The 22611-nt window shown below is 37.5% G+C and overlaps 1 protein-coding gene across 1 annotated transcript; it reads left to right on the top strand.

The window, feature by feature from the left end:
* The first annotated feature begins 1177 nt into the window (after positions 1-1177).
* Positions 1178-22005, top strand: SERINC1 (serine incorporator 1). The gene is made up of 10 exons (XM_036415289.2): positions 1178-1335; positions 7668-7829; positions 10347-10516; positions 15008-15087; positions 15322-15459; positions 16874-17043; positions 17148-17238; positions 18490-18634; positions 18732-18962; positions 20451-22005. The coding sequence occupies exons 1-10, from the start codon at positions 1297-1299 to the stop codon at positions 20584-20586; spliced, it is 1362 nt and encodes a 453-aa protein (XP_036271182.1). The 5' UTR covers positions 1178-1296; the 3' UTR covers positions 20587-22005.
* The last annotated feature ends 606 nt before the right edge of the window (positions 22006-22611 follow it).

The following is a 22611-nucleotide window of genomic DNA, read 5'->3' as shown; positions in this document are numbered from 1 at the left end:
ACTCTGTGCAAGTCTATTTTGACTTGTGTCTTAGTCATCCTCGTGGATTTTCCTAAGATACTACTAATTTTGTATTTATTTTTTGGACTAGTATACTGTTTTGTTTGCCATTGAGTCCTTAGTACTTGAAGCCTAACCACTAAATAATCAATAGGAGGTATTTTATATTGCAATAAAAGATACTGTTCCTATAATTTTAGAAATTTAAAAGTATTGAGTGTGCAAACTTCTTTTAATAATATCCTAATAGGATAAAAAATTAAAATGCATGTCAACAGCATACAGACAGAAGTGATACACCCCAATGAAAGGAAATATTACAATAAAACTTGTCCCAGGCAGTGGGCTGCAGGAATAAACTTAGAAGGTAAGGAGGGAGGAGCGCAATAGTGGGGAAAACAAAAACAAAAATGAGAACTGAGTGGAGGTAGGAGGGATGACCATCGAGAAAGAGAACAATCCTCCCCAATCTGTAAATAAGAGGAACAGCAACCCAACCGCCACCTCAGTTCTGCCTTTTCCTAACACTCAAATAAAAAGTAAGAAAAGGTGAGTTTTCCTCCCATTGCTTTCTTCACGTGGCAAGCTACCGTAAGCCAGACACTATCAAACTGAAGTATTATTAATGTTATTTTTTAAACATTTAAAAAATATATATTTTATTGATTTTTTACAGAGAGGAAGAGAGAGGCTAGAAAGTTAGAAACATTGATCAGAGAGAAGCATCAATCAGCTGCCTCTTACACACCCCCTGCTGGGGACTTGCTTGCAACCAAGGTACATGCCCCCGAATGGAACCTAACCGGGACCCTTCAGTCCACAGGCCCATGCTCTATCCACTGAGCCAAACCGGTTTCAGCTTATTAATAATTTTAACATCTAACTTTTATTGCTTTCAGGGAGAGGGAGAGAAAGAGAAGCATCAACGATGTAAGGGAATCATTGATGAACTGCCTCCTTCAGGCTCTCTGCCTGGGATGGGGGCGAGGAGCCCGGACCTTTCAACCTATGGGCAGACGCTCTACCCACTGAGCTAACTGGCTAGGACTCCAACCTTCTCCCGGGAAGAGTCGGCCCGGCGCCAAGACCGCGCATGCGCAGTCTCAGCACCGCGCTCCCTCCTCCCGGGCCCTCACCGCAGAGGACGTGACGTCAGGAGGGGCGTGGCGTGGCGCCGGGAGGGGCGGGGCACGCTCTGCGCCGGAAGCGCCTCGCAGATCGTAAATAAGCCCGAGAAAACCGGGCGAGGCGCCGTCTCCATTTTGTGGGCATCGGCCGCTCCCGGACGCCGCGGAGATGGGGAGCGTCCTGGGGCTGTGCTCCGTGGCGAGCTGGGTGAGGCGAGGCGGGCCGGGCGGCCGGCGGGGGGCCGGCGTGGCGGGCGGAGGCGAAGGGGATGCGGGTGCGCGGGGACCGGCGGGTGCGCGGCGCCCCGCACCCCCCAGGGAGTGCCTGCCTTCCCCGGTTTCCCTTTCTCTTTCCCCGACCCCGCCGGCTCCGATTCTGGCCCCGATTCTGGCCCCGAGCGGCTTGCCGGTGGCCGCGGGGAGCGGAGGGCGGAGGAGATGGGAGGCGGCGCCGATGGGAGGAGGGGAGGCAGCGGATGGCATTCCGCCTCGTCCCCCTCATCCCCCTCCCCTGTCTGTCTGGAAAGCTGCTCCCCGCACGCCCCCTTGGTGGTTTTGTCCTGTCTGCCCAGACCCCGGGCCCTCTCCTTCCCGGGCGCCCCCTCCCTCCGCGCACCCCTTCCCCGCGGCCTCCCTCCCCGCGGGGCGTCCCCGGGGGCCGCGGCCTCTTTGTTCTGCGCCCGGACCGGAGGCCGCGGTCGGGGGCGGCGGGCTGGCGTGGCGATGCGGGAACGGGGTCCGGAAATCAGGAATCGTGTCGTGGGACGGGGTCCGCGGCCTGCCTGGTGCGGAGACATCCCACGCGGAGCCGCCGGGGGATGGGGCGCCTGGAAAGGCCGGCTCTGCGGCGCCGCGCACCCTGCAGTCTCTGCACAGAGCGCGTTCTTGTGTAACCTGGAATGCATTACGCGTACTGTGCATTCGTTATGTTTTAAGTCAGAACGATGGTAACTTTAGTGGACAGGGTGAGGAAAATGATATTCCTGTATAGGTTTTTAAAACTCAGCTGCTGAGAGTGCGTTGTTAAAGAATGAAACCCGTTTTTTTCATTTTAATGGCAAGATTTCTTGATCTCGGTGGTACAAATAAACATCAGTTTAAAATAACCACACGCTCCCAAATAAAAAAAAAAAGGAAACAAAACATTGATATTACAGTTAATAAAGATATTTGTAATTTGGGGTGAGATAATGTGGATTCAAATCGTATTTCTTTAACCTATGAATCCTAATTTCCACTTCTAACAATTTGCTTGTCTGACTTCCCAAATTACATCATGTACATTTCCCAGCATTTTATTTTGCATTCTTTTTTCCTTCCAAAAGATCTTAATATGGCTTGAATTATAAATGTTGAATTTTAATAAAATAGTAAGTGGAGATTGTTACTCCAATCCAGGTCGTTCTTGTAATTGGACAGGGAAACTAGATGTATTTATTTTTTTAATCTGGGTTAGGGAATTTACTTGTATCTATTGACGAGAGACATATAGTGTAATAAAATGTGTTACAAAATAATAAATGATGATTATAAGATTGGCTGTTTTTTTGGGGGGGGAGGGGGGAATATAGTGTAATTTGATTATAAAGTTAGATTTTGTCCAGATATCAAGGGGGCATTTTTTTTGTATATAGGAAAGCTTTAAAAAGAGGAGTAGATGTTTTCCATTTTGTTTTCATCTCCAGGTCAGTGATGAGCAAACTTGACCTAAAGGACAATTAACAGGTTAAAGAAACAAGTTTTAAGGTTTCGTTATGTATATGTGTTTTAAGTCAGATGGTAGCTTTAGTGGACAGTGTGGGGAAAATGATATTCCTATATACGTTTTTAAAATTCAGTTTTCCACCTTTATTGACCACAATGTGTGATAGTGTTCGTACTGCCGTTCCAAGGTACATTGGGAAGAGTAACAGGCAGTTTTCTTACCTTCTACTGATGAGATTCCTGGCAGATACGGAAGTCCGGTGGCCAAGGTTATTTAGGTTCTGGAAGATTGTGGCCAGTCTAGGGATGTATCTGTAGCATGCAGCTCCCATCATCTCCTCCGTCCCTTCCTGGTGCCTTTGTCTCTTTCTTCCTGAGGAGTTGGAGTGCAGTTCCACAGCAGTTAAAGGAGAATTTGCCTTTTAATATACACATCCATTTCTTCTGCAGTCTTAATAGCCAATAGGCTCATTTACCTAGAGGTGTTGACAAATTTAAAATTTATTCAAATTTTTAAAAATATTCACATTATTAAATTAGATCAGTTAAGTAAAAATCCCTTTTTCATTCTACTGACGTTTCTAAAGGGAACATGAGTAAATTCATATATTCAGCCTGCCACCTTTAACCAGAATCCCTTTGTACTATTTTTTTATATGTGGCTGTTATGTTTTATGCCCATAACTGCCACAGTTGCTTAGTCTTTGCACTAAACTAGTGTGTTCCTAGACCCCGGGGTATCCCAGGCTGGAAAACTTATTGGAAACATTGACTACGGCTCAGCATCCTGTTTTAATAAGCTTTCCACTTAAGTGGGTTCAAAGCTAAAAAGGATACCTAAAAATCTTAATGTCATCTCCTAATAGACCAAATTTTGCCATATAAAATTTTCAAAAAGGATCATGGATGCTATAATCCCTGAATTCTTTCATATTTAGAAACGTCTGTTAAATTCTTGAGAGACATTGTGGATTGGTATGATGTACAGTTAACCTTGAACAAGGGGGGTTGGTTAGGGGCACTGACTCCCATGCAGTTGAAACTCCAAGTACGACTTTGATTCCCCTGAAACTTAACTACCCTTGGCATCTGGAGGGGTTTGGTTCCAGGACCCCTGCAGATACCAAAACTCACGGGTGCTCAGGTCCCCTGAATAAAATGTGAGTAAATACATGTAGCTAGCCCTGCCCATCCTTGGACTCCTAGCTTCAGATTAAAAATAGTATCGGGTATTTATTGGAAAGAACCCACATATATGTGGACCAAAACAGGTTATACCCATTTGTTCAAGGGCCAACTGTATACTAATAAGTACTTTTTCCATGTGCATGTTGGGTGTCTATATATATATATATATATATGTGTGTGTGTGTGTGTGTGTGTGTGTGTGTATATATATATATATTTTTTAATGTTGAAATGTTTTTGCCTTTTTTCTAATTAAGCTTGATAATTCCTTATATTATGGATACAAATGAATTATTAGACACCTGATTTGTAAATACTACCTTTAAGTCTGTGGCTTGTCTTTCCATTTTCTTAATGCTGCCTTTTAAAGATAAGTTCTTAATATTAATGAGGCCCAACTTATCAATTTTCTTTTTTTGTGGGTCACACTTAATTTTGATAAGCGTTTTGTAAGTCTTTTGGGATCTTCATGTAAACTCTATTTTTACTTTCCAGTGTATGTATCTTGTCTTTATTTTTCTTGCCTTGTTATGTTGGCTAGAACCTCCAATGTGAGGTTGAGAACACAAGTAGTGAGAACAGGTGTCCTTCCTTGCCTTGTTTTGGATCTTGGGGGGAATCATTCAGATTTTCACTAGGAAGTTTGGATGGTTATAGATTTTTTGTAAATGCCCTTTATCAAGCTGAGGATATGCTAGTCCTTGTTTGAAGAAAGCTGTATTTGTTTATCATGGGAATTGAATTTTGTAAATTTTTTTTCTAAAATATTTTTTCTGTATCCATTGAGATGATTATAGTGTGTGTGTGTGTTTAGTCTGTTAATGTGGTGAATTGCATTAGTCAGTTTTCAAATGCTCAGTCAGCCTTGGTTTCCTCTGCTATATCCCATCTGATCAATGTGTTATCATTTTTATATACTCATTTTAAAGATTATATTTTAGAATAGTTTTAGTTTCACTGAAATATTGAGAGGAAGATACAGAGATTTCCCATGTATTCCCTGTCCCCATGCATATATAGCCCTCCTGATTATCAATGTTCACCAGGGTGGTAGATTTTTTACAATTAATGAACTTACATTGACATATTACAATCATCCAAAGTCTATAGTCTACGTAAAGGTTAACTTTTGCTGTTGGACATTCTGTGGGTTTGGGCAAATATATAATGACATATATCCACCATTATAGGAGCATACAAAATAGATTTATTGCCCTAAAAAATCATCCTTGCCTTGCCTATTCATCCCTTCACCTACTCCCAACCCCTGATTTTTTTTTTTTAACTGTCTCCAGTTCTTTCCCTTTTCCTGAATATCTTACAGTGGCAATCATATAGTATTTATGATTTATTAATAAATAAATTTCAGATTTATTTCTTTTATTTAGTAATATCCTCTTAAGATTTCTTCATGTCTTTTCATGGCTTGATAGCATTTTTTTTATTTTTTAGCCCTGATTAATATTCCGTTGTCTGGATGTGCCACGTTTTATTTGTTCATGTACTTACTGAAGTACATCATGGGCAATTATGAATAAAGCTGCTATAAACATAGGTGTGGGAGGCTAACTCAACAATGGAAAATCAGTTAATGTAATCCATTACATTAGCAAGTTTTTAAAAATCACATTATCACGTCAGTAGATGCAGAAAACACATTTGATAAAATTCATACCCTTATTCATGAAAACTTCCAATAAATTAGGAGTAGAGGGAACTTCTTCAACATGATAAAGAATATCAACAATAGCCTACAGCTAACATACTTAATGGTAAGAAACTAAAATCTTTCTCAAAATCAGGCACAAGGCAAAGAATGTTTCCTCTCACCACTTCTTTTTAACATTGTCCTTGTAGTTCTAGCTAGTGCAATAAGATAAGGAAATAAAAGATAAAAGGTATACAGATTCACAGATGACTTTATCATCTATGTAGAAAATTCAAAAGAATAAAGATAAAAAATTGGATCCCCTAAGCAATCATAGCAAGGTTGCAGTATACAAGGTTAATATATAAAAGTATATCACTTTTCTATCATGATACCATTTACATTAGCATCCAAAAACAACACAAGTACTTAGGTATAAATCTTGTAAGTACTTAGATACTTGCAAGATCAATATGAGGAAAACAAAACTCTGATGAGCAAAGTTTAAATGGACATAGATTAATAAGACTCATTGTTAAGCTGTCAGTTTCTCAAATATGATCTATAGGTTCAGTGCATTCCCAGTCAAAATCCCAGGAAGTTATTGTTTGGATATTGACAAATTGATTCTAAAGTTTATATGGAGCTACAGAAGGTGCAGAACAGCCAACTCAATATTGAAAAGCAAAGCTAGAAGATTGGCACTACCCAACTACATGACTTAGTATAAAGCTATAGCAGTAATCAGACAGTGTGGTATTGGCAAAAGAATAGAAAGATTAGTGGAACAGAATAGAGAGCCCAGAAATAGAACTATGTAAATATAGTCGACTGATATTTATTGAATACAAGTGGTGAGAATAGGTATACTTGCCTCAGAATCAGTAGGAAGTAGAAAATACTTCTGTTAAAAAGTACTCTTGGGCTTTATTCTTGGATATAGGTGAGTTACTTGAAGAGAATTTGATCTTTTTGGTATTTGCTTTTAGACTTTGTTAGGTGAGACTGGAGTGGCCTTGAGTTTATGGCTGATTCTCCCCCCGCCCCCCCCCCCCCCAAAGTAATGAGTAAACCCTTATAGCTCAATCAATGCCTTATGGATTACAAGGATTTTTCTTTCTGGCTGGTGGGAATTCCAACTCCTCTTCCTGCCCCCCCTTCCCAAGGGTAATTTATTCCAAAGGTCTCCTGAAGACTCAAGTTGAAGCCTCTGCAAATCTCCAGGGCTTATTTTGTGTAGTTTTCTCTAGGATTCTGCCCAGTGAAGCTGTCTTCATTTCCCTGAACTCTCAGACTGCTGGTCTCGGCCTGGATCCCATACCCTGCACTGGGAACTCCTGGCAGAAAGATGGGCCAATCATAGTGTTTCCTCTCTCAGAAATTACTGTCCTACAGTGCCTCTTGTCTGAAAATCATTGTTTCATTTCCTTTTTTCCCTTGATTAAGGCACTGTTTCTCTGTTTTGGCCCGAGTTTACTTTCGGTTACATTAGAGACAGTTAGCTGGCCTCAGTTCATTTATCTTATCTTACCTAATTATCACTACCATCAAATCGGAAGAGGGAAAAGATAAGGATACCAATTTACTTCTTTTCCTCTGGGGTATTTGAGACTTGTCAGAATTTTGTGAAATCACTAGTATGATTTCTGGGGAGCTGAGGATGGCCTTGTAATCATGAATATTCCATCCCCATTCTGTTTCCCTCCCCCCTTTTACTTTGTTTTAGCTAAACATTGATTGCTGCTGGTGATTTTTTCCCCTTTGTTGTTTTAACTGATTTTATTCATTTTGCTTGATGTAGGGACAAGCACTTTTACGTTAGACTTTGTTCAGTTTTTACCCAGATGACACTAAGTTATAATTTACAGATAATACATGTGAGCCAAACACCTTTTATCCCTTGGTACTTACCTTAACTTCAGTTCTTTTTCTCTTTTAATGAAAGAATGTGAATTTCCCCTCATCATTTTAAACTATTCTTATTTTTGCTATTCTCTCAGATACCATGTTTGTGTGGCAGTGCCCCGTGTCTGCTGTGCCGCTGCTGCCCTAGTGGGAACAACTCCACTATAACGAGGCTGATCTATGTCTTCTTCTTGTTTATTGGAGTGTGTGTGGCTTGTGTAATGTTAATACCAGGAATGGAAGAACAACTGAATAAGGTTAGTATTTTTTTTTTTTAAATTAACTACACCTATAGTGTGTGTATGCACGAAAATGATTTTTTTTTTTGTATTCGAAGCAGAATAATGTACAAAGTAAAATAATACATAATCTCAATTTTAATTGCTCATAATCTTAGGAAAAACAGACAATATAGATGTCTTATTCTGTGATGGTGATATAGAAAATATGCTGTGCTAATAAGAGAAAATAAGTAATTCTAACCAAATAAATGCCAATTTCAGTGGGTGTCAAGAAAAAGAGCCCATTCTGAAAATGAATAGAACTTTTGTATTCAGAGATTGAAAAATAGGAACCTGACTGAAGATAGAGAGCTTCTTGAACCTAGTATGTATGCTTTGGGAAGATCGATCTGATAATTAGGATGGAAGTCAAGCAATTACATGTAGAGGCTGTTGCAGCAATTTAATAAGTGAATGTATAGAGGTTCTGAAATAGTCTTTGATTGTAGAAATGACTTCTGGGTTTAAATATCGGCAGTGATAGGATTATAAATAATAGCAAGGTTCTGGTCTTAAGACGACTGGGATGAAACTGTTGCTGTTAATCCAGAAAAAAGTAATAAGAAGAAAGGGTGTTATATTTTTAAGATTTTTTTTCATAGAGCCAGGTTGTAAAAAGCAGTGAGGAAAATACAATTTATTATAGTTTGTGGCATGTTGACTTGGGAGTACTGAACTACATATGGGGGATGGGGGGGGGTGGGGGGAGGGAGGGAGGGAGGGAGGGAGGGAGGGAGGGAGAGAGAGAGAGAGAGAGAGAGAGAGAGAGAGAGAGAGAGAGAGAATGAATATGAGAAAATGAGAATCAGTAGGAAGTAGAAAATATGAGTATATAACTTAAAAAAGAAAGGAGTTTGGTAGAGAAAAAGGGACCTCTGAAGAAACAGTGAAGAAAAGGGAGAACCAAGAGAATGTATTGTTGTGCAGTCTTCAGAAAGAGAGTATTGGACAACAAGTTCATGACTTGAGAAAGCAGTTTCTTCAGAGTGTTGGGTCTAGAGGGGAGTAGGAGAGGAATCATTAGGCCATGAGGAAATGTATCCAGTGGGTACAAAATGCTGATTTGAGGAGTTTTATAGTGAAGTTGGTGGTCTTGGTAGGGAACTGAGTTAAGGAAAGGATTTTTTTTAGAATGGGGAGGTCTAGTAATTTTTATTTTGAGAGCAGTCACAGATAAGAGATCTCATCTGTGTGAGAGAGAAAGAGGGAGGGAGAAGAAGGTGATCAAGAGAGGAAATACAGAGGTTAGCTACCTTCAAAGCAAGATGAATGATAATAGAATATTTGATGCTGAAAGAGAATATTTATGTCAGAGAACCTCCATTTCAAAGCATATAGTTGTATGCTTGGGGTTGGCTTTGGGTGAGGATAATGGTAAAAATTTAGATAGATTATGATGAATTTGAAAGTAGTTAACATCATAGCTGGATGCTCAGTTAATGTTATTTCAAGTCCTGGGTATAAGCAAATCATGCCAAGAGGTGTTCATATGATTTGCAATGGATCCAGTTGACAATGGTTATAATAGTTTAGCTAGTGGATCTAAATTCTTAACACGAAATATTTCTACTTCTCTGCTTTCTGAAGGTCATCAAAGATTTGTATTTCCTAGAGTACTTATGATATGTAGGGTCATGTCCCCAGTACTGGTTGTGAAGGATATGATACACCTCAGCTTCTACTTGCTGATGTAAGATCTCCTTTTCTATTACAACATTTTCTATTACAACGTGTGCAACATTTGAGATGGTGGCTTCTCCAGCAGCATGGATTCCAGAGTTGACTACACTAGACCAAGAAATGGCTTATTGACTGTGTAGAAACTACCAAAAGGAATTGTAGTGCCTTCTTAGCTTAAATGTAATTTTAAGTTCTTGTGTATGCAAATAGTATATATAGCTCTGAGGACTACCCCCAGTTATTTCACTTAAATTTTTTAAATTTTTTGTATTCTGATTTCAATGTGACTTTCCGAAATGGTCATTGGTCTTTTTCAAGATTCTAAGTTAAAAAATAAAATCTGAATTTATTCATTATCAGAAATACCAGTTGTTATTTACATAGCATTGTTTTTGAAAAGCCATCATTATTCTCTTTAGGGTTTTAAACCCTAAAGAGAATATGATTTGGATCCATTACAAATCATATAATTCTTTAAACTTTTATTGATTATATTTTTCTCTTCCTAAATAGGTAATTCAGTATATCACAGCAGAATGCAAGTTTTAGAAAATTCAGAATAAGTCTGCAAGTCAAAATAAATATTCTCTCTAGGACTTGCATTTGTAGTTTATCATGTGCTCACATAAAGTGAAAAATGAATTAAATTCTAGCTATAAAAATGTTCTAGACTTACCTTGATTACATACTTAGTATTAACTGAAAAGCAAACTTTAATTTTCTAAGTTTTTACTTAAACTACTTGATTACAGAGAAATTTTATGTTTTACTTGAAAAAATTCTAGATCACAGACTCTTGTTTTGTTGTATTAGATCCCTGGATTTTGTGAGAATGAGAAAGGTGTCGTCCCTTGTAATATTCTGGTTGGCTACAAAGCTGTATACCGTTTGTGCTTTGGCTTGGCTATGTTCTATCTTCTGCTCTCTCTGTTGATGATCAAAGTGAAGAGCAGCAGTGATCCTAGAGCTGCAATACACAATGGGTAAGTTTCCTAATATAGCCAAATGCTGCTTGATGACGGGATACATTTCATTCTGAGAAATGTGTTGTTAGGCGATTTTATTGTTGCGAGAACAGCGAACATCATAGGGTGCACCTACACAAACCTATATACGTAGTATAGCTTGCTACACAACTAAGCTATATGATGTAGCTAGGCTATAAACCTGTATAGCATGTTATTGTACTTATTAATACTGTAAGCAGTTATACATATGTACTTGTGTATTTAAACAAATCTAAACAGTACAGTAAAAACATAGAATAAAAGATAAAAAATGGTACAATTAATCATGAATGCAGTTTGCAGGACTGGAATTGCTCAAGGTGTCGGAGTGAGTAGTGAGTGAATGTGAAGACCTAGGACAGTACTGTAGATAAACTTGATGAATACTGTACACTTAGGCTGCACTGAATGTAAAATAACACAAGATTAAGTCAAACATGAGATAAAATGTTGCAGTCAAGAGACATGGTAAACATGAGAGATATGAGGCTGCTGCTGTCGTAACAACAGTTTTACAGGAAAACTTGTTTTTGTAAATAGAAAAGACTACAATAATAAAGAGTATAGCATTCCTTGAAACTAATATAATATTGTATGTCAACTATAATTTAAAAATGTTTTTAAAAAGTATATTATAGTAAATACCAGAGGCCCGGTGCACGAAATTTGTGTACAAGTAGGGTCTCTAGGCCAGGCTGGCAATCAGGACTGATCTATGGGGTGACTAGCAAGGCGATCAGGGGACCCTCTCCTGGTACCACTTTGGGTGGCCTGGGGTCTGCGGGCTGGGGGCAGCTCTCGTGTTGAGTGTCTTCCCCTTGTTGGTCAGTATGTATGTGTCATAGCGACCAGTCATTCCACCGGTTGTTCTGCTGTTTGGTCGATTTGCATATTAGGTTTTTGTTATATAGGATATAAGCCAGAAACAGTTCTCTATTAGCATTATCTAGTTTATGTGCTATACATGATTGTACTAATATGGGCTGTACTTTTATACAGCATAATAGTTTTGTTTACACCAACATTTCCACAAACACTTGAGTGATGTGTTTCACTACAACATTACCTCAGCTATAATGTTATTAGATTAGGCCATATGAATTTTTCTGCTCCGTTATGATCTTATGGAACCATTGTCCTATAGGTTGTTAATCTATTGGTGACCTAAATGTTGTTACATGATGCATGACTGTAAGCTTTAATATAGAAGTCTGGGTAGCCTGTTACCAGTAATTTTGAATCTATCTAAATAAACATTAAAGCCAAATAAACTTAAACAATTTATTATAGAATATTTTGTTATTCATGAATGACAAAGTAAGAATATTTTCTTGTCTACTTGAGAATGTCACTCTTTGGAAACATAAACATTAAATGTAAGCCTTCGTTCATTTATTGGTATAATCTCTGATACATCATGTTTTATATTTTCATCTTAAACGGAATCACCACATCTGTGACTAGTAACAAGAAGCTTATTCCTTTGGTATGTACTTTAACTACTACATAAAATAGAACTCAGTTCCTTAGACATACAATGTAGCCAAAACGAAAAACTTCATTCCTAAACACAGTGATTGATTACCTTTCTAAATGTTTGGTTGTACTGAACAACCTAGAAGGAAATTTCAGGGTCCCTTTCATTATTCTCCTATAATATAGAACACCATTTCTGGTACTCTGTTTGAAAATGTTAAATTTTTATCTCTCCCCCTGTCTCCCCTAATAAGTTTAAAAAAAATAAATTTAGTATTTGCAATTGCTTATTTACTTAACAGGGAAATTAGTCTATAGTTTTCTTTTCTTGAGGTTAGGGTGGCATGCAGGCACTGACCGGGCTGGGCCTTTAGCTGGCGGTGAGCTAGCTGGCTGTGGCCTCGGTGATGAGGCTTCCCTGTGCCATTTGGGCTCTCCGGAGCAGATGGAGATAGGAAACCTTACGGACCCACCCACCCCATGCAGAGTGGATGCGGCCACAGCAGTGATGGAAAGAACTCCGTGCTTTCTCTTCTGCCTCTGTGCAGAATTTGATGCTGTGGTTGGATATTTTAAGGACATTATTGTGGAGTTCCAGTTATGACAGAGAAACGTTATGGACAACTACTACCAGGAGTTCGAAGACACAGAAGAGACTAAACTGGCCTGCATGCCTATTTTTAATGAATATATTTCTTTGGTAGAAAAATATATTGATGAAGAGCTGCTGGAGCGGATTCCTGGATGTAACATGGTGGCTTTCACAACAACTTTATAGCACCATAAAGACGAAGTGGCTGATGACATATTTGACATGCTATCGATATTGACCGATTTTTCTGGCTTTTAAAGAAATATTTGTGGACTACAGAACAGAAGAAGCCTGGGGACTGGACTTACACAATGGTTTAGTGGTAACTTCATTGTGCAAATCATCCTCTTTGCTGGCTTTCCAGAACAATCTGTGGCACTGTGTCCCACCTCCAGGCAATGACGTTGTTCTGGAGAGCAGCAGCCAGATATATTAGGAGAGGCGTTGGCTAATGACAGAAGAATACATCCTGGAAAGACTAGCTCTGTTCTGCCACTCTTCATTAATGTTAAGTAAAGTATTAATGGGTCAAAAAACCACCTGACTTTTCCTGGGACCTGGTTATCCTGAAAACCCTTGTGTGTCAGTAGACACCTCTCCAGGGACTTTGAGTCAGGCTCTGGAGCAAGCCCACATCCAGCATTCCACCTGGACGCTTTCCACAGCATACACGGTGGCTTGTCTGCAACCACCATCAGCACCATTATCAGCCCTCTTTGTTCTGGAAGGCTTTGCATGAATATTGTGCACTGGGAGCTTTTCGTATACATTCAAGTTTCAGTTCTCAATGGAGTTTTGACTGTTGGGAATTGTTTATGTGGGCATTACTGAAGCCAGGCGCCTGCCTTGACATTTCTGGAGCTCCTATTATCACAGCTAATCTTGGTAATAGACTGGAATCAACTGAGAAGAGATGTTCTTGACCTAAAAGCTACATGTGACAATCAATTCCTAGTCTTACATGTGCAGTCCTTGTGTCATTATATCTTCTGCTGGTCCTAATGGAGCCCCACTGTTTCTAGAAATCTCTCTCAAGCATTTTTGAAAAAACATTGCATAGATGAACTAGAGGCCCAATGCATGAAATTCGTGCAAGAGTAGGCCTTCCTCTCCTGGCTGCGCACCACTGTTTCCCTCTGGCCACCGCCAGGCACCAGGGGCCTGGGCTTCTCTCGCAGCCCAGCTTCATCACGAAGGAAATCTGGTCTATTTAGCATATTACGCTTTTATTATTATAGATACAAGACTATCCTAGTAGATATAATCTTAGAACTTCCATGATTACTCCCCTAAAGCTGAAGTGTTATGTGCTGTGTGCTTTTTAAAGTGTGTGTGTGTGTGTGTGTATTTTATTTGATTTCCGAAAGGGAGAGGGGGAGTGAGAGAGAAAAACATCAGTGATGAAAATCATTGATCGGCTGCCTCTTGTGCATCCCACACGAGATTGATTCTATGACCCAGGCATGTGCCCTGATCAGGAATTGAACTGTGACCTCCTGATTCATAGGTTGATGCTCAATCACTGAGCCATGCAGGCCTGGCTGTGCTGTGTGCTTTTTAAAGCAAAAATGCTTTTTTTTAAAAATTTTATTGTGGCACTCATGTTTGTTTTACTGGGCACTGGTGAATGTGTGCTTGTGCTGTAAGTAGAATAACAGGTATTTTTTTTCTTATAACATGTTAAGTGTGTGTACAGATTTGCTTAAAACCCTTTCTGTATAAATCAGTTCTTTGTTAGGTATTCTGTTAGGGTAGGACTCTGCAGTTCTTTCTTCTTAAAACCTTTCTACTAAGACAGTGTTCCACTGATCTAGCTCAGCATGAGGTGAAATAGCAAACAGTTCCCAGTCATCTGCTTTGATTTAGTACATTGGCTTAAGTACTTTTCACTTGGCTGTTCTGGTTTTAAAAAATGAGCTACAGACTGTGTTTTTGTACTGATAACGGTGCTTATTACTTTCGTACTGTGAGTTAGAACAGCATCAAAGGCTCTGGCCAGGTAGCTCAGTTGGATTAGAGCTTGTCCTGATACACCAGATTGCAAGTTTTATCTTGGGTCAGGGCACAAATGAAAAGCAACCAATGAATACAAACTTACCTAGTTGTACAATGTACATTATATTTTCACATATTATTGCACTTATTACATAAAATTAACATGTGAAATGGAACTGAGTCTCATTTTATTGTAACCAATTAAATATAAAAATATTTTCCTTAAAATTGTCCTAAAACAGTGTACATAGTAGTCTTCGCTTCTCATTCTCTGGGTATCATCAGAAAAAAATAGAACAGTAACATGAATTAAAGCTATTCAAGGTGCTTTTAAAAGATTTTATATATGACATTTATTGAATGACTTATTTATTAATAAAAAATCGTATTTCCTGTTCTTTTAGATTCTGGTTCTTTAAATTTTCTGCAGCAATAGCAATTATTATTGGGGCTTTCTTCATTCCAGAAGGAACTTTTACAACTGGTAAGAAACATATTTTTAAAATTGTGTGATATTGATATTTTTTAAAGAAAGTTAAAGAATTGCCTGGAACTATAACTATTTGTTTGTTTTGTTTACCTTTTCTCCCAGTTGGCAAAATCAAAGCATTTATGTATTGTAAAATTGTATTTCCCCTTTTGTGTATTACGATAGTGACAAATAATAAAACTGAACCGGTCACTTATTTGTATATTGTTGTTGTTTTTTCTCTTTCAGTGTGGTTTTATGTCGGCATGGCAGGCGCCTTTTGTTTCATCCTCATACAGCTTGTCTTACTGATTGATTTTGCCCATTCATGGAATGAATCATGGGTTGAAAAAATGGAAGAAGGAAACTCAAGATGTTGGTATGCAGGTAAGTGTTTGTTGTACAGAATATCTTCAAGATAGCTTAATTTTGAAGATGGGAGCAGTATGGAATAACCTCAAAAAAGTAAAAATGGAACTGCCTTGTGACCAAGCAATTCCATTGCTGGGAATTTACCTGAAGAAGCCCAAAACACTAATTCAAAAGCATATACACCTATATTCATTGAAGTGTTACTTAAAATAGCTAAGATTTGGAAGCATTCCAAGTTTATAAATGGAATATTACTAAGTTGTACAAAGGAAGAAAATTTTAACTCTTTGTGACAGCATAGATGGACCTGGAGACCATTATGCTAAGTGAAATAAGCCAATCAGAGAAAGACAAGTACTATAGTATGAACATTATATGTGGAATATAATGAACAAACGGGACTACCAAGCAAAACGGCAAGCAGACAGCTCTGATGGGTGGGTGAAGGGTGTTAGCGGAAGAGGGATTAAGCAAAAAAAAATTAAAAAGGGAGAAAGAACTCATGGACACAGCCACAGTGTGGAGATTATAGGGGGCAGAGTGGAAGAGGCTATAGGGGGTGAGGGTAAATGGTGATGGGGGAAAATAAAGATTAAAACAAACCTTAAGTAATATTCCCCTTCTAGTTTTTGTTTTCTGTATTTTGAAAATAATTTTTAGCATATGTAACTTTTATAAGGTCTATTGATACAGTTACCATTTTTTCTCTAGTCTGACCTCTCTGGTCTACAGCAGGTACACTGCCACAGTGGAGCAGTTTAAATAAATAAAATAAATAAATACACACACACACACACACACACACACACCTATACATACAAAAAATATTATATGATCGGTTGCCTGCTATACAACTCCACTGGGAATCGAGCTTGCAACCTGAGCATATACCCTGACCTGGAATGGAACCGTGACCACCTGGTTCATAGGTTGATGCTCAACCACTGAGCCACACTGGCCGGGCTAGTTATCATTTTTTTTTTTTTAAATATATTTTATTGATTTGTTACAGAGAGGAAGAGAGAGGGATAGAGTTAGAAATGCTGATGAGAGAGAATCCATCAGCTGCCTCTTGCACACCACCCACTGGGGATGTGCCTGCAACCAAGGTACATGCCCTTGATCAGAATTGAACCTGGGACCATCCAGTCCCCAGGCCGATGCCCTATCCACTGAGCCAAACCAGTTTCAGCTAGTTATCACTCTTTAAAACCAATCATATTAGTATGCTACTAACTTGAAAACATAATAGCAGTGAGCTATATGTAAAGAGTATAAAACTATTCTGTTATGAAGTTCAGAATATTTCCTCCTTTTATAGCCTGCATATTGCTCATAATGTTAGTTGCTTAAATAGAAGTAAAACAAGATAAGGCAGTTTCTTGCATTTGTGATAAAATCTAATTGTCCAATTATATTTCTTCCACAGCTTTGTTATCAGCTACAGCTCTGAATTATCTGCTGTCTTTAGTTGCTATCATCCTGTTCTTTGTTTACTATACTCATCCAGCTGGTTGTTCAGAAAACAAGGCATTCATCAGTGTCAACATGCTCCTCTGCCTTGGTGCTTCTATAATGTCTATACTGCCAAAAATCCAAGTATGCTTTTTATTTAATAGTTTGTATGAAACTTCTACTTTTCCGAGTTTTTCTAAATTTTAGATGATGTTAGAATATTTATCTTCACTGTTTATTTCTTGTAGGAATCACAACCAAGGTCTGGTTTATTACAATCTTCAGTGATTACAGTCTACACAATGTATTTGACATGGTCTGCTATGACCAATGAACCAGGTATGTTTTGTTTGCTTGCCTTTATTTTTTTGTAATCCTGCAACTTTTATTTTTTCCAGAGATGGTCATTTTGTGAAATTAAACTATTTAAAGATGAAGACAAATGCATGATTTCACTCATATGTGGAATGTCAAAACAACAAACTCACAGACAATAGATTGGTGGTGACCAGAGGGCAATGGGTGCCAGAGGGAGGGCAAATTGGGTAAAGGGGACTGGCTGTTATGGTGGGTAGAGAAGACAATTGTATTCCTAGAGGAATAGAGTATGGAAATAATTCCATTTCCATGTTTAATGTATTGCTATATACTTCTTAGTTTTTTTCACTAACAGAATTATAAGAAATTACATGAACATGACAAGAAATATACCTAATTTGCACAGTTTATATGATAAATAGGAAGAAATATGGATTCCGTTGAAGAAATAAAATATTAATTCAGTTGTAGACTACAGTTTTTTTCACTGAAGATTTTTTAAAATCTATTACTACCTTGTAAGTGAATATAATTGAGCTTTGTAATGAATATCTTTATAGGTTAGTTACATTGCATTTCATGGGAATAGAAGTAATATATGTCATTTGAGGTGAAAAAATGGTTGAGGAATTAGTTTTCAGGAAAAAAAAACAAAACACAAAATAACCCACACAGACTTTTTGGAAACTTCACTGAATACTTTCCCAACCCTACTTTAATTTTATGTTAGAACAGTTAAAAACTGAATAAGCATCAGGTAATTATTGACACAAAGCATTTGCTAGCATTCTAATAATTGGTATTATGTGTAAGCTATTTCTTTTATAACAATGTACTTTGACAGATTGATAAAATTCCTAGTCACTATTGATATATCACAATATAGAGTAAAAAGCCAGTGAATTTTGGTGTAGAACACCTGAATTCCTAAGTCAGCTAGAGATTCATTTATACTTTGAGAGCTTACTAATATTTCTCAGCTCTGCCTGAGGTTGAAAATGAAATTAACTTTTCCAAGCACTGCTATAAAACTAACAATATGAAACTTGGAAGGTTTCATTATTAATATAAATACAATTTGTCTTAAAATATTTTGTTATACTTCTGCCCTTTTTCAGAAAACCTTTTTTTTTTTTGTAAGGGTATAAAGAATTAAAAAGAACTACAATTATACCTTGAAAAAATAATGTTTTAACTATTCTAATATTCAGATTGGTGGTGGATACTAATTTGAATATTCAATTATGTTATAATCTTAATTTTACATTGCAGAAACAAATTGCAACCCAAGTCTGCTAAGCATAATTGGGTACAATACAACAAGAATTGTCCCAAAGGAGGGAGAGTCTGTTCAGTGGTGGCATGCTCAAGGAATTATTGGACTAATCCTCTTTCTATTGTGTGTGTTTTACTCAAGGTAAGAAAAATATGGAATTTTTTGACAAGAAGTATATTCATTTATAAATCATTTTAATGCCGTTTTTCTTCTCTTCCTAAACGGTCTTTCCTTTTAGCATCCGCACTTCGAACAACAGTCAGGTGAATAAACTGACTCTAACAAGTGATGAATCCACACTAATAGAAGATGGTGGACCCAGAAATGACGGGTCACTGGAGGATGGAGATGACGTTCACCGCGCTGTAGATAACGAAAGGGATGGGGTCACTTACAGTTACTCCTTCTTCCACTTCATGCTTTTCCTGGCTTCCCTTTACATCATGATGACCCTTACCAACTGGTACAGGTGCTTACCTCTTGTGAAACTCTGTGTATAGCTTTCTTAATGCCATTGCAAAATATGGTGTGAAGTACTTTTTATCCTTCAGTGTATTTCAAAACTACAGCGAAATGAATGAGATATTAGTGTGCGAAATGCACTTTCTTTCCGTGCTTTTGTGATAACATTGAAATATTTCTAAATCTTGTAGAGATTAAAATATATCTTCATGAAACTAACATTTCCTATAGAAATTCATGTTGGTAGTTTATCCAATAGTTTATTACTTTTTAAATTCCCGACAAAATACAGTCAAAGATATGTCTCCTGGTTTGTTCAAACCTTGTCGTTAAGGCTTTAAAATTAAAGTGTGAATACATTAATGTAGATGGGTCCATAGAACCTCTTTAAAAACGAATTTATGCTTTTTTAATTATTATTGTTACTTCAAAACTAATCCATAAATCTTTTTCTTATGAGAGGAACATAGCAATTTATATTATTTTTGAAAATTCAAATTTTGTCCAAATGATTACTGAAAGATTTGATATAAGGTTCAAGGTGAACTGTATGTTTTGGGCAGTTCTGTTTTTATTTTTTATTTTTTTTTAATTTTATTTATTTTAAAAATATATTTTATTGATTTGTGTACAGAGAGGAAGGGAGAGAGATAGTTAGAAACATCAATGAGAGAGAGTCATTGATCAGCTGCCTCTTGCACACCCCCTACTGGGGATATGCCCGCAACCAAGGTACATGCCCTTGACCGGGCCCTTCAGTCCCCAAGCCGACGCTCTATCCATTGAGCCAAACCGGTCCCGGCCAGTTCTGTTTTTAATGTATAGTACCTTTAACTTGTAATAAGACTAAGTACCAGCAAAAAATTAATCTGCTTCATTTCTTTGAGAGCAGCCTTTACTGGCATTTACTATTGAAAATTGAACATTAAAAAAGTTTCTACAGAACCAACATAGTAGGTTGTAAGAATCCACATAGTTCTCAGTAATTCACAGCTTTGGCTCATAGGTAATAAAAGTAAATGTTAGACTTTAGATCAAAAGTATACTTGCTATGTTTCATTAACAGAAAAATCAGCTAGGTTTGGGATGTATATCCTTCCCAGTCTTAAATCTGAGAGGGGGATGAGGGAGAGAGGTGAGTTCCCCGTATGTATTTTGAACAGATTATATTCTTTGTCTTCTGTGTTATAACATCTTACTTATCTAGAAGTTACACTCCATTTCTCTGCTGTCGTAACCACTAAGCTAGAAATACACAGAAAGCCTCAGAGTGTTATGTAAAAAAACTACTTTAGATGCCTGCCTCTTACTCCTTTAAAGAAAATTACTGCTTTTTAGCTTTACATTATTAAAGTTAGTATGAAAAACAAGGCAACAGATTAGTCAGGACCTATAGGATCTGTTATCACAAACTGCATACAAAGAACACTTCGGAAGTAATGAAGTAGCTTGATGGCTCATTCGACACCTCTCCTTTGTTTTCTTTGAATTTCAGGTATGAGCCTTCTCATGAGATGAAGAGTCAGTGGACAGCTGTCTGGGTGAAAATCTCTTCGAGTTGGATTGGCCTCGTACTCTATGTTTGGACACTGGTGGCACCTCTTGTTCTTACCAATCGTGATTTTGACTGAACAGGACTTCTGGCATGAAAGTCCCAGTTTGATCATTGCTTGTTGGAAATTAATAGTATTTCCAACTTTTGTAAAGTTGTGTGTGTGTGTGCTTCCCATAAAATTTCTCCAGTGTTCTGGCATGAGATTTTGCTGCTTGCCATTTTATTCATTCTTGCCAAGTGCATTGATAGGTGTGTTAGAATGAATCAAAGGTTTTATGAGTATGGTGGAAAGTTAAGAAAAGTGGACATTTAGGTTCATCTTGTTCTGTACCTGTGAAAATAATAGTAAAAAGAAAAATTGACAATTTGATTTTTAAGTTGTTAGAACTTAAACTGTTTTAGAAAGTATAAAAGGAAGTGGCTGCCTTTTGAAATACTTGATGCCTTGCCTTACAGGAGATTTCAAAGAACATGGACTATTTAAGAATTATGTAAACAAGTCACTTAAATGACAGTTGTCTGAAAAATCTTTTCAGGTTTTTCCGTTATATAAATATAGGGAACTTAGAAAGGTGGGGAGTGTTTGAGGGACAATAGTGTAGGTTATGATGAAGATTGAGACAGAGACTTCAACGAAACTCATATTGGTGATGAGTACTAAATTAAATATTCACTTAGGTTATAATCTTCCTTGGGTAGAGAATGCCTTCCACACCAACATAGTGAACTTTGTTTTGGTCATTGTAAACACATGTGGAAGTAAGGGGTTAATGGAGATGCTGGGAACTCTGAAGGATTTAGACAAAGGCTTTGAAAAGGATAATCATGAATTAGAAGGAAGTTGGTGAAAATCACCTTGAAAGTTCATTTTGAAAATCAAAGGAGTTAAACTTTTGACAGGACAGCAAGAAACTGCAAATACTAGGCCTCAGTAGATACTTAGACAAAATCTAGTCCAATCCTCCTGTTATAAAAATGAAGCAACTGAGGAACAGACTTAGATAGCTAATTAGTGGCAAAGCTGAGAAGTCCTAAGCCAAAAATAGCTGACATTCAAAATTTATTTCTATTAAAAAAAAACCACCCCACATAATAGATTTTACACCTGAGTACTGGTGGGTAATTTATGTAATGTGGATTGCTGGTGTCCAGCTTGCCTTCTACTTTTAAATTGAGGTCACGAGAATGATGGAATGCTGTATAATAAACTGCTTATAGTATACTATACAATTCAAAAAGTGTTTAAAATGCTTTGTATCTACTGCCACCTAATTAATATATATAGGTTATTATAATCTTAAAAATCAAGCAGTATAACAGCCAATTAGAAACTTAGTTACTTGTGTCATTAGTGAGTATATTAATCTACCTTTACTTTTAATATATTTATTTAAACAAAATATAACAATTCAACTTAATTCCCCTTTATTCTGTATTGATATTGTGTTCCATGATTTAAATGTGTGTTCTCTCTAAATAAAAGAATTAAGAGGAAGTGTGCAGTGTATTAATTCTTTATCAGCTCAAATTTAGGTGACTTTAATACTCAGACCCGTGTTCCTCCTGTGTACAAAAGAATCTGGCACTAGAGGGTTAACTGACCATTTTCTCTCCTGAAAAATTCTTTTAAAGGTGGTATTTACTCTTTTTGTCCCCTGAAAGTAACCCCTAACATTAGATCTCAATGGTGATTAAAAGTTGGCTTCTCCTGAAGAACTTTTAGGTGGACCAGCTTAGTTTGGAGAATATTCTTAATTCACTTGATAGATAATTCTCTTCTTGATGTATCTTCCAGGCATTTTTAGTTCCTTACTAAAAAATAAATAAATGCTCTATTCCATGACTTAGTTTTATTACACTTTATTCAATAACTCATTTGAAATGGTCTGTTTCTCCAGTATTATTCACAAAACGACGTCCTTAAAAAAACTCTTGGGTGTTTACCCAGAAGAACTAACATTCACAAAAATTTACATAAATGTTCATAGGAGCTTTATTGGTAACTTCCCAACAGATGAAGTTTTAAACACAATGGTACATCTGTGTCATGGAATACTATTTTAACTATAAAGAGAGGGAACTATTGGTACAACTTGAGTGG

The sequence above is a fragment of the Pipistrellus kuhlii genome, unplaced genomic scaffold (genome assembly GCF_014108245.1).
Source record: "Pipistrellus kuhlii isolate mPipKuh1 unplaced genomic scaffold, mPipKuh1.p scaffold_m20_p_5, whole genome shotgun sequence".
Taxonomy (NCBI): domain Eukaryota; kingdom Metazoa; phylum Chordata; class Mammalia; order Chiroptera; family Vespertilionidae; genus Pipistrellus; species Pipistrellus kuhlii.
The sequence above is the reverse complement of the archived record's forward strand: the minus strand, read 5'-3'. Positions and strand labels throughout refer to the sequence as shown.

Coding starts and splice junctions, on each gene's coding strand:
- SERINC1 (XM_036415289.2), top strand. CDS start 1,297: ATGGGGAGCGTCCTGGGGCTGTGCTCCGTGGCGAGCTGG. Junction 1,336..7,667: donor TGTGCTCCGTGGCGAGCTGG/GTGAGGCGAGGC, acceptor CTATTCTCTCAG/ATACCATGTTTGTGTGGCAG. Junction 15,088..15,321: donor AGAAGGAACTTTTACAACTG/GTAAGAAACATA, acceptor TTTCTCTTTCAG/TGTGGTTTTATGTCGGCATG.